The following is a 12736-nucleotide window of genomic DNA, read 5'->3' on the forward strand; positions in this document are numbered from 1 at the left end:
AGCTTCCACAAGAACCAATGAGGTTCATTCTCGTGTTACGCAGCACGTTTGAGCTTCAGCAAGAACCAGTGAGGTTCATTCTCATGTTACGCAGCACGTTTGAGCTTCCACAAGAACCAATGAGGTTCATTCCCGTGTTACGCAGCACGTTTGAGCTTCAGCAAGAACCAGTGAGGTTCATTCTCATGTTACGCAGCACGTTTGAGCTTCCACAAGAACCAATGAGGTTCATTCTCGTGTTACGCAGCACGTTTGAGCTTCCGCAAGAACCAATGAGGTTCATTCTCGTGTTACGCAGCACGTTTGAGCTTCAGCAAGAACCAATGAGGTTCATTCTCGTGTTACGCAGCACGTTTGAGCTTCAGCAAGAACCAATGAGGTTCATTCTCGTGTTACGCAGCACGTTTGAGCTTCCACAAGAACCAACGAGGTTCATTCTCGTGTTACGCAGCACGTTTGAGCTTCAGCAAGAACCAATGAGGTTCATTCTCGTGTTACGCAGCACGTTTGAGCTTCAGCAAGAACCAATGAGGTTCATTCTCGTGTTACGCAGCACGTTTGAGCTTCAGCAAGAACCAATGAGGTTCATTCTCATGTTACGCAGCACGTTTGAGCTTCCACAAGAACCAATGAGGTTCATTCTCGTGTTACGCAGCACGTTTGAGCTTCCACAAGAACCAATGAGGTTCATTCTCATGTTACGCAGCACGTTTGAGCTTCCACAAGAACCAACGAGGTTCATTCTCGTGTTACGCAGCACGTTTGAGCTTCCACAAGAACCAATGAGGTTCATTCTCATGTTACGCAGCACGTTTGAGCTTCCACAAGAACCAATGAGGTTCATTCTCGTGTTACGCAGCACGTTTGAGCTTCCACAAGAACCAATGAGGTTCATTCTCATGTTACGCAGCACGTTTGAGCTTCCACAAGAACCAATGAGGTTCATTCTCATGTTACGCAGCACGTTTGAGCTTCCACAAGAACCAACGAGGTTCATTCTCGTGTTACGCAGCACGTTTGAGCTTCCACAAGAACCAATGAGGTTCATTCTCATGTTACGCAGCACGTTTGAGCTTCCACAAGAACCAATGAGGTTCATTCTCGTGTTACGCAGCACGTTTGAGCTTCAGCAAGAACCAATGAGGTTCATTCTCATGTTACGCAGCACGTTTGAGCTTCCACAAGAACCAATGAGGTTCATTCTCGTGTTACGCAGCACGTTTGAGCTTCCACAAGAACCAATGAGGTTCATTCTCGTGTTACGCAGTACGTTTGAGCTTCAGCAAGAACCAATGAGGTTCATTCTCGTGTTACGCAGCACGTTTGAGCTTCCACAAGAACCAATGAGGTTCATTCTCATGTTACGCAGCACGTTTGAGCTTCCACAAGAACCAATGAGGTTCATTCTCGTGTTACGCAGCACGTTTGAGCTTCCACAAGAACCAATGAGGTTCATTCTCATGTTACGCAGCACGTTTGAGCTTCAGCAAGAACCAATGAGGTTCATTCTCGTGTTACGCAGCACGTTTGAGCTTCCACAAGAACCAATGAGGTTCATTCCCGTGTTACGCAGCACGTTTGAGCTTCAGCAAGAACCAGTGAGGTTCATTCTCGTGTTACGCAGCACGTTTGAGCTTCCACAAGAACCAACGAGGTTCATTCTCGTGTTACGCAGCACGTTTGAGCTTCAGCAAGAACCAATGAGGTTCATTCTCGTGTTACGCAGCACGTTTGAGCTTCCACAAGAACCAATGAGGTTCATTCTCATGTTACGCAGCACGTTTGAGCTTCCACAAGAACCAATGAGGTTCATTCTCATGTTACGCAGCACGTTTGAGCTTCCACAAGAACCAATGAGGTTCATTCTCATGTTACGCAGCACGTTTGAGCTTCCACAAGAACCAATGAGGTTCATTCTCGTGTTACGCAGCACGTTTGAGCTTCAGCAAGAACCAATGAGGTTCATTCTCATGTTACGCAGCACGTTTGAGCTTCCACAAGAACCAATGAGGTTCATTCTCGTGTTACGCAGCACGTTTGAGCTTCCACAAGAACCAATGAGGTTCATTCTCGTGTTACGCAGCACGTTTGAGCTTCCACAAGAACCAATGAGGTTCATTCTCGTGTTACGCAGTACGTTTGAGCTTCAGCAAGAACCAATGAGGTTCATTCTCGTGTTACGCAGCACGTTTGAGCTTCCACAAGAACCAATGAGGTTCATTCTCATGTTACGCAGCACGTTTGAGCTTCCACAAGAACCAATGAGGTTCATTCTCGTGTTACGCAGCACGTTTGAGCTTCCACAAGAACCAATGAGGTTCATTCTCATGTTACGCAGCACGTTTGAGCTTCAGCAAGAACCAATGAGGTTCATTCTCGTGTTACGCAGCACGTTTGAGCTTCCACAAGAACCAATGAGGTTCATTCCCGTGTTACGCAGCACGTTTGAGCTTCAGCAAGAACCAGTGAGGTTCATTCTCGTGTTACGCAGCACGTTTGAGCTTCCACAAGAACCAATGAGGTTCATTCCCGTGTTACGCAGCACGTTTGAGCTTCAGCAAGAACCAGTGAGGTTTGTTCTCACGAGTCAAGCAGGTTTGGTTGAGCTTCTGTTTATGTTCGCTGATCAATGTTTAAATGTAAATGATGAACAGATTTAATTTAGGGTTTTATTCAAAGTGATTGAGTCTCTTCAGAAAATTTGGACTAAACCGCTCAATTCATATGGATCAGTTTTACAATCTCTTTATGAACTTTTTGAAGAGTCAAAGTGGTAGTTAGCTGTCAACGGAGGGACAGAAAGCTCTCAGATTTCATCAAAAATATTTTCATTTGTGTTTCGAAGATGAACGAAAGTCGTACAGGTTTGGAACAACATAAGGGTGAGTAATTAATGACAGAATTTTCATTTGAACTATTGAACTATACCTTTAAGTCTTTAAGCAGCACAACAATCTCAAATCTACAGTATGTGGGCAGGAAAGCCTTTACGTTCAGCACACAACCTCAACATCCATAAAAACCTCATGAGAGAGCTGAAATCTGATGATTTTAAAGAAAGCTGTGTAAAATCCCTCCTCCATTTCAAGCCCATCACACGGGCGCCAGAGTGAAAGCGCTGGAAGAAAAGGCTGCCATTGTGTTAATGAATAGAGGCCTGTAATATGCACCATGCTTTGACATTTCTATAAATTGAGAAATGATGGTTTATAAAGCTTATACGTTTGTTTTCACAAGCATTTGGTCTAGAATGAAGGCTCCTCCGAGAACCTCAAGAGCTCAACAATGCAGCGTTTGTCTTTGCCTGGCCTAGTGGAAATGACTAAACAGAAAGATAACCTCTAAACACTTCATTATTACCCATCACTGTGCTTTCAGTGCTACCGTTTGGGCTTCAATCTTTCAAGCTAGGATAAACTGTCCTCCATCAGCTGTAATTGTGAAGCTCAGAATTCCTCTTTGTGTTTAACAGTGTAATGTGATATATGGGGTAAAATTCAATAAGATGAGGAATTTTTTTTGATTGGGAGGAACCTCATTCCTAATCACTGCAGAGAACAGATAATCTTTTCAACACATGACAGATTGCCCTTTATTTAAACATTGCTCTTCACAAGCACAAACATGTAGGCTACTACAGCACCATCTGCAGGCGATAGCCAGAAACTGCAACATTGTCCAAAATCTAAATGGACAAGGCCATTTTATTAATGGCAGTCAACAAAAAAGCAAATAATCAAATTGTATCAATCAGGGCTGTGTTTCTCAAAAGCATACTGAGCTAAGTTGAGACCATAGAGACCACTGGCGCCAGTGGTTCTACAATCTACTTAGGCTTACATGCTTTTGAGAAACGCAGTCCAGTTCTTTCAAAGTCTAGCACTAATATTACCCATAGTGTTGGGTAAGTTACCATAAAAAGTCATTAATTACTAGCTACTACTTACATCTTCAACAGTGTAATTAGATTGGTGTACTAATTACTCTCCCTAAAAAGAATTGGATTACTTATTACTGTAAGTTACTTGTATAAATCCCATATCAACCTCTATCAGTTGAACAATAGAAGGATATACATGAACCTGGTCTTTTAATGCTTTTAAATAAACAATTGCATACATTTTTCTTGAACAGACCAATAGAGTATAGAGAAGGGAGACGGATATATTGTGTGTGTGTGTGTGTGTGTGTGTGTGTGTGTGTGTGTGTGTGTGTGTGTACAGTATATATATACCCTCTTTTTTCTATGACACGTTTATAAAAGCTACTGAAATGTGTGTGTGTATGTGTGCGTTTGGTTTATATTACATTGTGGGAACCAAATGTCCCCACAAGGATAGTAAAACCTGAGATCACCTCCATTGTGGGGACCAGCCAGCGGTCCCCATGAGGGGAATGGGTTAATAAACATCCTAAATTATATATTTTTGAAAATGTAAAAATGCAGAAAGTGTTCTGTGATGGGTAGGTTTAGGGGTAGGGTTAGTGTAAGGGGATAGAATATACAGTTTGTACAGTATAAAAACCATTAAGTCTATGGAAAGTCCCCACAAGTGTGTGTGTGTGTGTGTGTGTGTGTGTGTGTGTGTGTGTGTGTGTGTGTGTGTGTGTGTGTGTGTGTGTGTGTGTGTGTGTGTGTGTGTGTGTGTGTGTGTGTGTGTGTGTGTGTGTGTGTGTGTGTGTGTGTGTGTGTGTGTGTACAGTATATATATACCCTCTTTTTTCTATGACACGTTTATAAAAGCTACTGAAATGTCCTAATTGTACTACAGTAAGGCCTAATCCTGACTTAAGACCTGTCTGTGAAACCATGCCTAAAAGTCTTGGCATTTCCCATAATTACAATTTAAATGCTTGAACATGCTGGGAATTTCACAGCTCATTTCCCTTCAGATTTTATGTTTTCTGCAAGATCAAACCCAATCATGAATAGAAGGATGAGGAAAGTGGACGATAAAATGCTTTTTTTTTTTTTTTTTTTTTTTACGTAAAGTATTTGTGCCACAAGCGCAACACTTGGTCTGCATGTGAGATCCTGCCCACACCCGACACGTTTAGCAGACATTGGGGTTTTAGGGCTTCCTATGGCTTTCTCCGAACATAAACTCATGCACATGTGTGGAAAAGAGTAAACAAGAGATCACCAAACTTTTTCCATTCCCCAGGGATCTGGCTTTAATGTACTTTGCATCTGTTAATGTTTTTTTTGTTGTTGTTGTTGTTGTTGTACAGTTGTACAAGTGGTTCTTCCATGGCAGCCTTGCTATAAATTCCAGCTTTATGATACACTTTGTGTCTGGCTTCTTTACAACTCAAAGCTTCCTGTTTTCAACTGCAAGCAGGCTATTGGAGATGAAGGCCTTGAGACAATTCACTTGATCACCACAAGAGGACACCAGTCAGCAATGCGCACTGCTTCTGATTACAGAAACACAATAATGGCTGAGATAGCGATGTAGAAAATGGTCATGGTTCAGGTATAGCTTTTAAAAAAATATCTTTATATTATTGCACATATATATATTATATATTCTATATATAATTGCATCCTTCAAAAAAAAATAAAAAAAAATTACAAATTAAAAGGCACAACCCGAGAAGCTTCTATGAGCATTTTCGTAATATGCTGACGTTTGTGCGTACGTGTACTACGTCATCAAGATCTGCGTTGTTGCAGAGTCACTCTTGAGTGGTTGAGTGTAAACAAGAGACTAGCGAGAGAAAAATCTAGAATATTGTGTATGCTTTATTGATTACTTCTAATAATTGTGAGTAGTTACTACATTTACGTAGTATCTAGGTCAAGTTATGCCCGACGACAGCCTGTTATCGGTCAATTTAAAGCGAGTTTTTTTCACAGATATCGTTTCTGCATGCTAACTGGCTAACGTTAGCTTTGTGAACACACAGACCCTCATAACAGGAGAAACAAGCTCCTATATGTCTAAGCTTTACACGGGGTTTGGTCCTTTGGCCGTGAGTATATTTCTCTAATGGTTCATTGTTGTTGATTTATTTTGGTCAAGCAAAATTGACATTGTAAACCGCGCCACCTTGATGGACTCGATGCTAAGCTAAACTTCATTATGCGAATTGTGTATGTGATCAGAGTTTCATAACATGAGAACTTGTCAACTACTGCAGTGTGATAAAAAATATTAGTGTTAAAATAAATTACAATGTTGGAGTGTATTTGAAAAAAAGCATTTAATTAAGTCAATATTTTATATTATAGTTTTTTATAACCTTCAGGGGGAAATTACAATGTCTGTTATTTTGAGTAACGTTATATATTCCGCCATTGCAGTCTTTCTTCTTTTACTAGGCTATATTCTCCTGATTGTTTTAAAACCTTTGTTAGTGGGCAAAAGTAACTGAGTGCGTTAAAATAGGGAGTTAATGTTATTGAGATCTATAGTTAGTAACTTGCTATAAATACTTGGGTTTGTCATAACTGCTCACTTGTATTATTCTCTATGGTTTTGGTTTCAGTTTTAGGCTGTCTAACATTATGGCTGCTGTGGAGAAAGTAGAAAAGGAGTGTGAGGAGGAGACCCTGCAGACCGCTTTTAAGAAACTGCGTGTGGATGCTGAAAGGTTTGTTGCCTTTTCATTTGTTTCAGCTCCAGATTGTCCGACAAGTGAAGTGGATGCTCACTATTTTGGCAGAGAGGGTTTTTGTCCTCTGTGAATAATTGCACGTTTTTCTTTCCAGTTCCACAAACACAGTCCGCGTCTCTGAGTCTTTGGCTTCCAGATTGGTTGTTCGAGGCAGTCCGGAGGGAGCCAAATCCAAGATGACCTCCTCGAAAGATAACTGGCTTGGGTAGGAACCTCTTTAAGATTCCATAATTAACCCTAAAAAGCCTGATATATGAATGATCAGTTTGAATTTTTGTTTTTAAAATAGAGATTATTGAACCTCAAATCTAAAGAAAAAGGTTTGGGTGTCATATTTGATACTTCAGGCATTTATATGTCTCATATATAGTATTATATACTGAGAATACTGATCTCGTATTCATTATTTTACTGAGCATGCATATGCAATTTGGTGCAGATGTTATTAATATGGCCAAAGGTAAGATGAAATTCTGATAGCTTGTAATGTAGATCAATAAGATTTTTATAACTATATCACAAATTACTTGCATAAAAAAAACAGGCAAATATCCATTGTCTCTCTATATCTCCCAATAAAATGTCTTGGCAAGATGATATTTAAATGCTTAGTTTTATAATAAAAGCTCTGTAATTTTAATTGTGAGAGGCAAAACATATGTGGATATGTAGTGCAGTACAATGACGATTGAGAAATGAATCCTCAAATGCCTGATGCATCATGTTTCATTCATTTTAAAATAATTTTTTTAACGATTTATGGATAATTATGTAAATCTACATAAGAGTTTATCTTGAAATATTGTTAACAATATAATAGGGTATTCTTGTGCTTACTTTATGAGAATAAGTAAAGATTTCACAGCAGAAAGTCAAGTGAAACCTTAAAGGTGGTATCAGTGATTTCAGGCCCAAAAATATTTTTATCACATTCATCTAATCTTTCCTAACGATCCGCTAGCTGCCCGCCCCATAAGCATGCCGTCAAAAAAACGCGTCTCTGTAGGCAGCCTAGGCTCTGAGATCTGCACACAAAAACAATTGGTTTAGCCAAACACTCAAAACCAAAACAAATAGTGTTCCAACCAATCACCGACAGGGGGAGGGTGTTGTGAGGTTTTCTGCTCGTGCACGGCTGCACGCGAAGTCAGAGCTGAAGAAAAAGCTGGCTCAAAACCTCACAACACCCTCCCCCTGTCGGTGATTGGTAGGAACAGAGACGCGGTTTTTTGACGGCATGCTTATGGGGTGGGCAGCTAGCAGATCGTTAGGAAAGATTAGATGAATGTGATAAAAATATTTTTGGGCCTGAAATCACTGATACCACCTTTAAAGGATTTTTTACAATTATACTAAAAGGCCTTTTACTTGCAAACAATAAACTATAAATCAAAGGGCGGAAGGCATGTAGTAGATCATGTGCAACAGTTTTTCAGCAATGTTATGATCATGTTAATTATTTAGAGACCTTAGAAATTAAAGGGATTATTCACTTTGAAATTAAATTTTGGTATGTTTTAGCTTACCTCAAGGGCATCCAATATGTAGGTGTCTTTTTTTCCGCAGTAGTTTCAATTTTGATATTTTTAGGTCAAACCGTTCTTGTCTGACAGTCATATCATGCAGGTCTATGGTCACTGTCTCAAAGAGCATGCACAGAGTCCAAATTAAAACAATTCCCCATCGTCCAAATTAAACAATTCCCCATCGTCCAAATTAAACAATTCCCCATCGTAAGTACACATTGATGGCCTAAGACACGAAACGAGCGGTTTGTGTGAGAAAACGAACAGTATTTATATCGTTTTTACCTCTTATACACAGCCACGTCCAAGTGATCTGAGGGCGCGCGTGTGCATCCTGGTGTGTGACATGTACGCAGACTGGTGCATAGATATATACACTAGATGTCGCCTTAAAGACATTCATTCCAATGAACTGCCGTAGACAAGGCGACATCTAGTGTATCTATGCACCAGTCTGCGCACACGACACACACCAGGATGCGCGCGCGCCCTCAGATCACTTGGACTCTGTGCATGCTCTTCGAGACAGTGACCACAGACCTGCATTAAATGACTGACAGACACGAACGGTTTGACCTAAAAATATCAAAATTGAAACTACTGCGGAAAAAAAGACACCTACATCTTGGATGCCCTTGAGGTAAGCTAAAACATACCAAAATTTAATTTCAAAGTGAACTATCCCTTTAATGTTTCGAATATGATACAGTAGGCTTTACAGGGTTAAAGCAATAACAGCAAAAATATACCAGTAAATATATATGTTTTCACCTTTGTTTTTTTGCTATAGATGCACAAGAAAGTCATCCAGAGGAATCGTGAGAAGCCAGCGACGCCGACGATCAAAATCTCCAATCCTTCATCCTCCGAAGTTTACCTACTGCAGCAAAATGTCCCCTTCTCCCGGACACCTGAAACACAAGACCCCGCCAGAGCCGGACGACACCAGCGGCGTCAAGAAAGAAGTGCCGTTCTCTGCCCCGTGCTCCACTGTATTTGGGGTCGTTGGGTATGAAACCCATCTCCCTTATCCTAAGGGTCAGGAATCACCCCTCAGTCCGAGAAAGCCGTCGGATGACGAGAGCGCTCCCGAAAACAGGCCCGCTTTAGGATGTGGGCCGGGATCCCAGGAGGCGGGCGAAGGTAAGGCTGTTCCGCCTGACTTTAAAACTCTGTCCAAGTTGCAGGAAGCCGGTCAGTGCCCGTGTGGGCAACGAGAATGCCAGTGTCCCGGTTGGCAGGGGGTCGAGGTTTACTCATTCACCGGCCTTCGTGACGTGATCTCCGAATGTGAACTTCCGAACAGCAGAACTTCCATTGGGAATAATAACGGAACTTCCAGCTCCCCTCGTTCTTGTTCCGAACAGGCCCGCGCCTACGTGGATGACATCACAATAGAGGACCTTTCCGGATACATGGAATATTACCTTTACATCCCCAAGAAGATGTCGCACATGGCCGAGATGATGTACACCTGAAAAATTTAATTTAACGAAGCAAATTGAAGCATTATTAAAGATGGATAATGGGTACTTGTAAGAAAAAAACCATTGATTTATTTAAAAAGAATACTAAAAAAATTGTAATGAAGATGTTATCTAAAAGCAGTTCTACTTGTATTGAGGATTTATGATGTTTGTTCTTTCTCCAGAACATCCGGACAACATGTGCTGACTAAGAATCATGGGAGCATGACTCATTCTGTGATTTACTGCTAACTTTCATTTGTTTTTTGTTTGATTTTTCTTGATAACTGTTATGTTTGGTTTACATTTTAAAGTTGCCAAAGGTCTATCCCAGAGACTGCAGGTTTGATTTCACTGATATATGCAAACTTCCACAATGCCATGTAATAATTCTGTTCACCATGACCGAGGCTGTGATGTCATCTTAACTCTCAATAAAACGGCATTTTGGGGATTGTTCATGACTTTGTTGTCTTGGACATCTTGCTTTGTATCTTACTGCTGCTTTTGTGACTGAGCTAACAAGGTGTTTTATTTCTGTAGGAAAGGAATAATAAATGATATTGCTGTATGTATTTTAAGTAATAAATTGCTTTTTAAAAAGTAAAAAATTGAATTTTAGTCAAAACAATTTTAAGACTTGGCACTACTTTGCTGTCTTCACACATAAATGACTTTAATTTTAAAAAGTAATTAGAATGAATAAAAGTTTAGCATAAAAATAACATGATGCATTATAAAAAATTGAAAGGATATAATGTAGAAGTAGTTATACTTGCATGGGTTTATTATACAAATAACCTTCAGTTTTTATTTTTACTACATAAAGATAGCTGTTACATGGAAAGGAGCTTCCTCTTTAAAACATGTAAAGTTCTGAAGTAAACTGGAATGAAACGACCTGATAATCCAGTGTGTAACTAGTACTCTCTTTTTTTTATTGCAAGAGAACAAAACAGCACTGCATTGAAATATAACATAAAAGGAAAAGGGAGATAGAAAAAACAATAGCGCCTCAATCAGTAAGAAAAATATGATCATAATTTTTAAGAAACTTGTTATTCAATGGAGATAGTACTCCATGATTATGTAATCCTCAAAAAACAAGTCCTTTTCTGACGTAATTTTAATCATGTTCCTGTAATGGACACTAGGGGGAGACACTGGACCATTCATTCACTTTCACTCCAGTCCACACACACAGAGGTTCTGCTTAACTCGGTAAGTAAAGTAGGCCTTTTTAAACTTTATTTTGTGAGCCATTAGAGACCATACAGTGATTCCAAATATCAACAACATGCATATTAATAATGTATAATATGAAATGGCCTGTTTAGTAGCTGATATGAGCTCATTGTTTTAGCCTACTCTTTGCCTTTTTGACACAAAATAAAATTGAAATAGCCTAGTTAATGGACATCTCACTTAATCACATAAAGAAATCTCAAACATCACACAAACCACAACATCTGCATAACATTCCATGAACCGATTTTCTTAGTGTGGAGTTGCATGGAGTCTTGATCTTAAGACCACATAAATGTGCTTTTTTTTCCCTGACTCGGACTCGAAACAAAAATTATGTTCAATCTTGATCTGGATCTCAGCTTCTCCGTAGTCAATTTCAATTTGATTTGAAATTCTGCAATAAATGGAGCATTTTCTCTATTTTAGGTCTTTCTGGTTTTTGAATTGACAGGATTTGGTCTAGATGGGCCTCAAGTGTCGATGTAACCATATACTCCAGGATGGGCAGACCAAAGGTAGGCTAGTTATATTAATATTCAACCATTCAAACCCCCATTACAGTCAATTCGCCTTTATTTCAGCAGAAGTCAGCTCAGTGTTGGTTCAGTTCCATTGAAGATCATCAATTATTAAATTATGAAGCAGAACTATAAAGCAGTTCTTCAGAAAACAGTGTCATCATTCAGTTCAGTTCAGTTCTCATCCAATAGTGTCAGTGCAGTCAAATCAGCAATAGCCTATTGTTGAATTATTAAGTGTCAAATTCACAATTAAAGTCAAGTAATAATTTGCATATTCACTGTTTATGGTGGTTACGGGGTCACCAACTCAGATTTACACAATCTTCTTCTTTCTCTCATATGTAAACGTACAGAAAGCACAAGAGCGAGGGAATATAAATATCCCTGTAAATAGATTGACTTATTCCAGAATGGTCCCAGTGTTTACTTCCCCTAGCCCTGCGCACATGTGCCGGTCAGGTGACTCTGTCCCTGTCAATGGGTGAGACGCCCTAAAGGACATTCCAGTGACGCATACCTTGTGTTTTCAACCACGTCACAGATACTCCATATCATCACATGTGCTCAGTGTCACGGCAGAAGTCATCTCTCACTTATCTGTAATGTTTGTATCGTATGTAGATGCAAGTCTAAATCTTATTCAACAATCCACATTTTTCTGCTTTACTGGTTTCAATTCTGTCTCTCTGCTCCTGTGAGAATGACTTGTAAGGTTGTATGGATTTTTACAAAGGGGAACCTCATCAAAGCATACCAAGAAAAGCTATGGAAACACACAAAAGAGTCTGTTGGATGTTGCCAGTCAACAAAAGCTGCCCAGCTAACCAGTTTGCCTAATAATCAAGCCTTTTGTGAACCAGATTGAGGAAACACAGGGAATTGTGCTGGGAGAACATGTGCCACTGCTTGTGTTGTGGTGTGGTGGTGTGCTTGTTGTTGGTTTGTCTGAAATTGCTTGAGGTTGTCTCATTCAGAGCTCATCAACTTTGTCTCAGATGTTTCTATTAAAATGCTTAAAGAGAAATTAAAATAGAGACGAATGAAACGCTTGTTATTAAGAGTCCAGAGCTATAAAATGAGTGTGGATAACAGCTCAGAGGATTTGAGAGAAATGTTTGAGTTCATTCTGTGAGTCTCGGTAAAATAAAATTTGAGACAATTTTAGGTTCTGAAACTCTAGAGGATTTTTTTGTTATTATTTTCATTATTATTATTTACACCAATTATTCTCATACTTATTTGAGGTCATTTTCTAAGGAAAACATCTAAAAATCAGGTGGCTTTAACAAAGATTTCTGTATTTGCTCTCCATTCAATCTCATTGCTGTCTAGAAGAGGCAACTGAGATATTAAA

General features: G+C 39.7%; 1 protein-coding gene across 1 annotated transcript; it reads left to right on the forward strand.

Moving 5' to 3' along the window:
* The first annotated feature begins 5608 nt into the window (after positions 1 to 5608).
* On the forward strand, positions 5609 to 10077 carry oser1 (oxidative stress responsive serine-rich 1). The gene is made up of 4 exons (XM_079884209.1): positions 5609 to 5976; positions 6493 to 6597; positions 6716 to 6826; positions 8938 to 10077. Exons 2-4 carry the CDS (start codon positions 6512 to 6514, stop codon positions 9623 to 9625), a joined length of 885 nt encoding a protein of 294 aa, XP_079740335.1. The 5' UTR covers positions 5609 to 5976; positions 6493 to 6511; the 3' UTR covers positions 9626 to 10077.
* The last annotated feature ends 2659 nt before the right edge of the window (positions 10078 to 12736 follow it).

Source organism: Squalius cephalus (genome assembly GCF_949319135.1).
Source record: "Squalius cephalus genome assembly, chromosome: 10".
Taxonomy (NCBI): Eukaryota; Metazoa; Chordata; class Actinopteri; order Cypriniformes; family Leuciscidae; genus Squalius; species Squalius cephalus.

Excerpts from the sequence above, each read along its gene's own strand:
- oser1 (XM_079884209.1), top strand. The coding sequence starts at position 6,512 with ATGGCTGCTGTGGAGAAAGTAGAAAAGGAGTGTGAGGAGGAGACCCTG. Across the intron at positions 6,598-6,715 it reads CTGCGTGTGGATGCTGAAAG|TTCCACAAACACAGTCCGCG; the intron begins GTTTGTTGCCTT and ends TTTTCTTTCCAG. Across the intron at positions 6,827-8,937 it reads TCGAAAGATAACTGGCTTGG|ATGCACAAGAAAGTCATCCA; the intron begins GTAGGAACCTCT and ends TTTTTGCTATAG.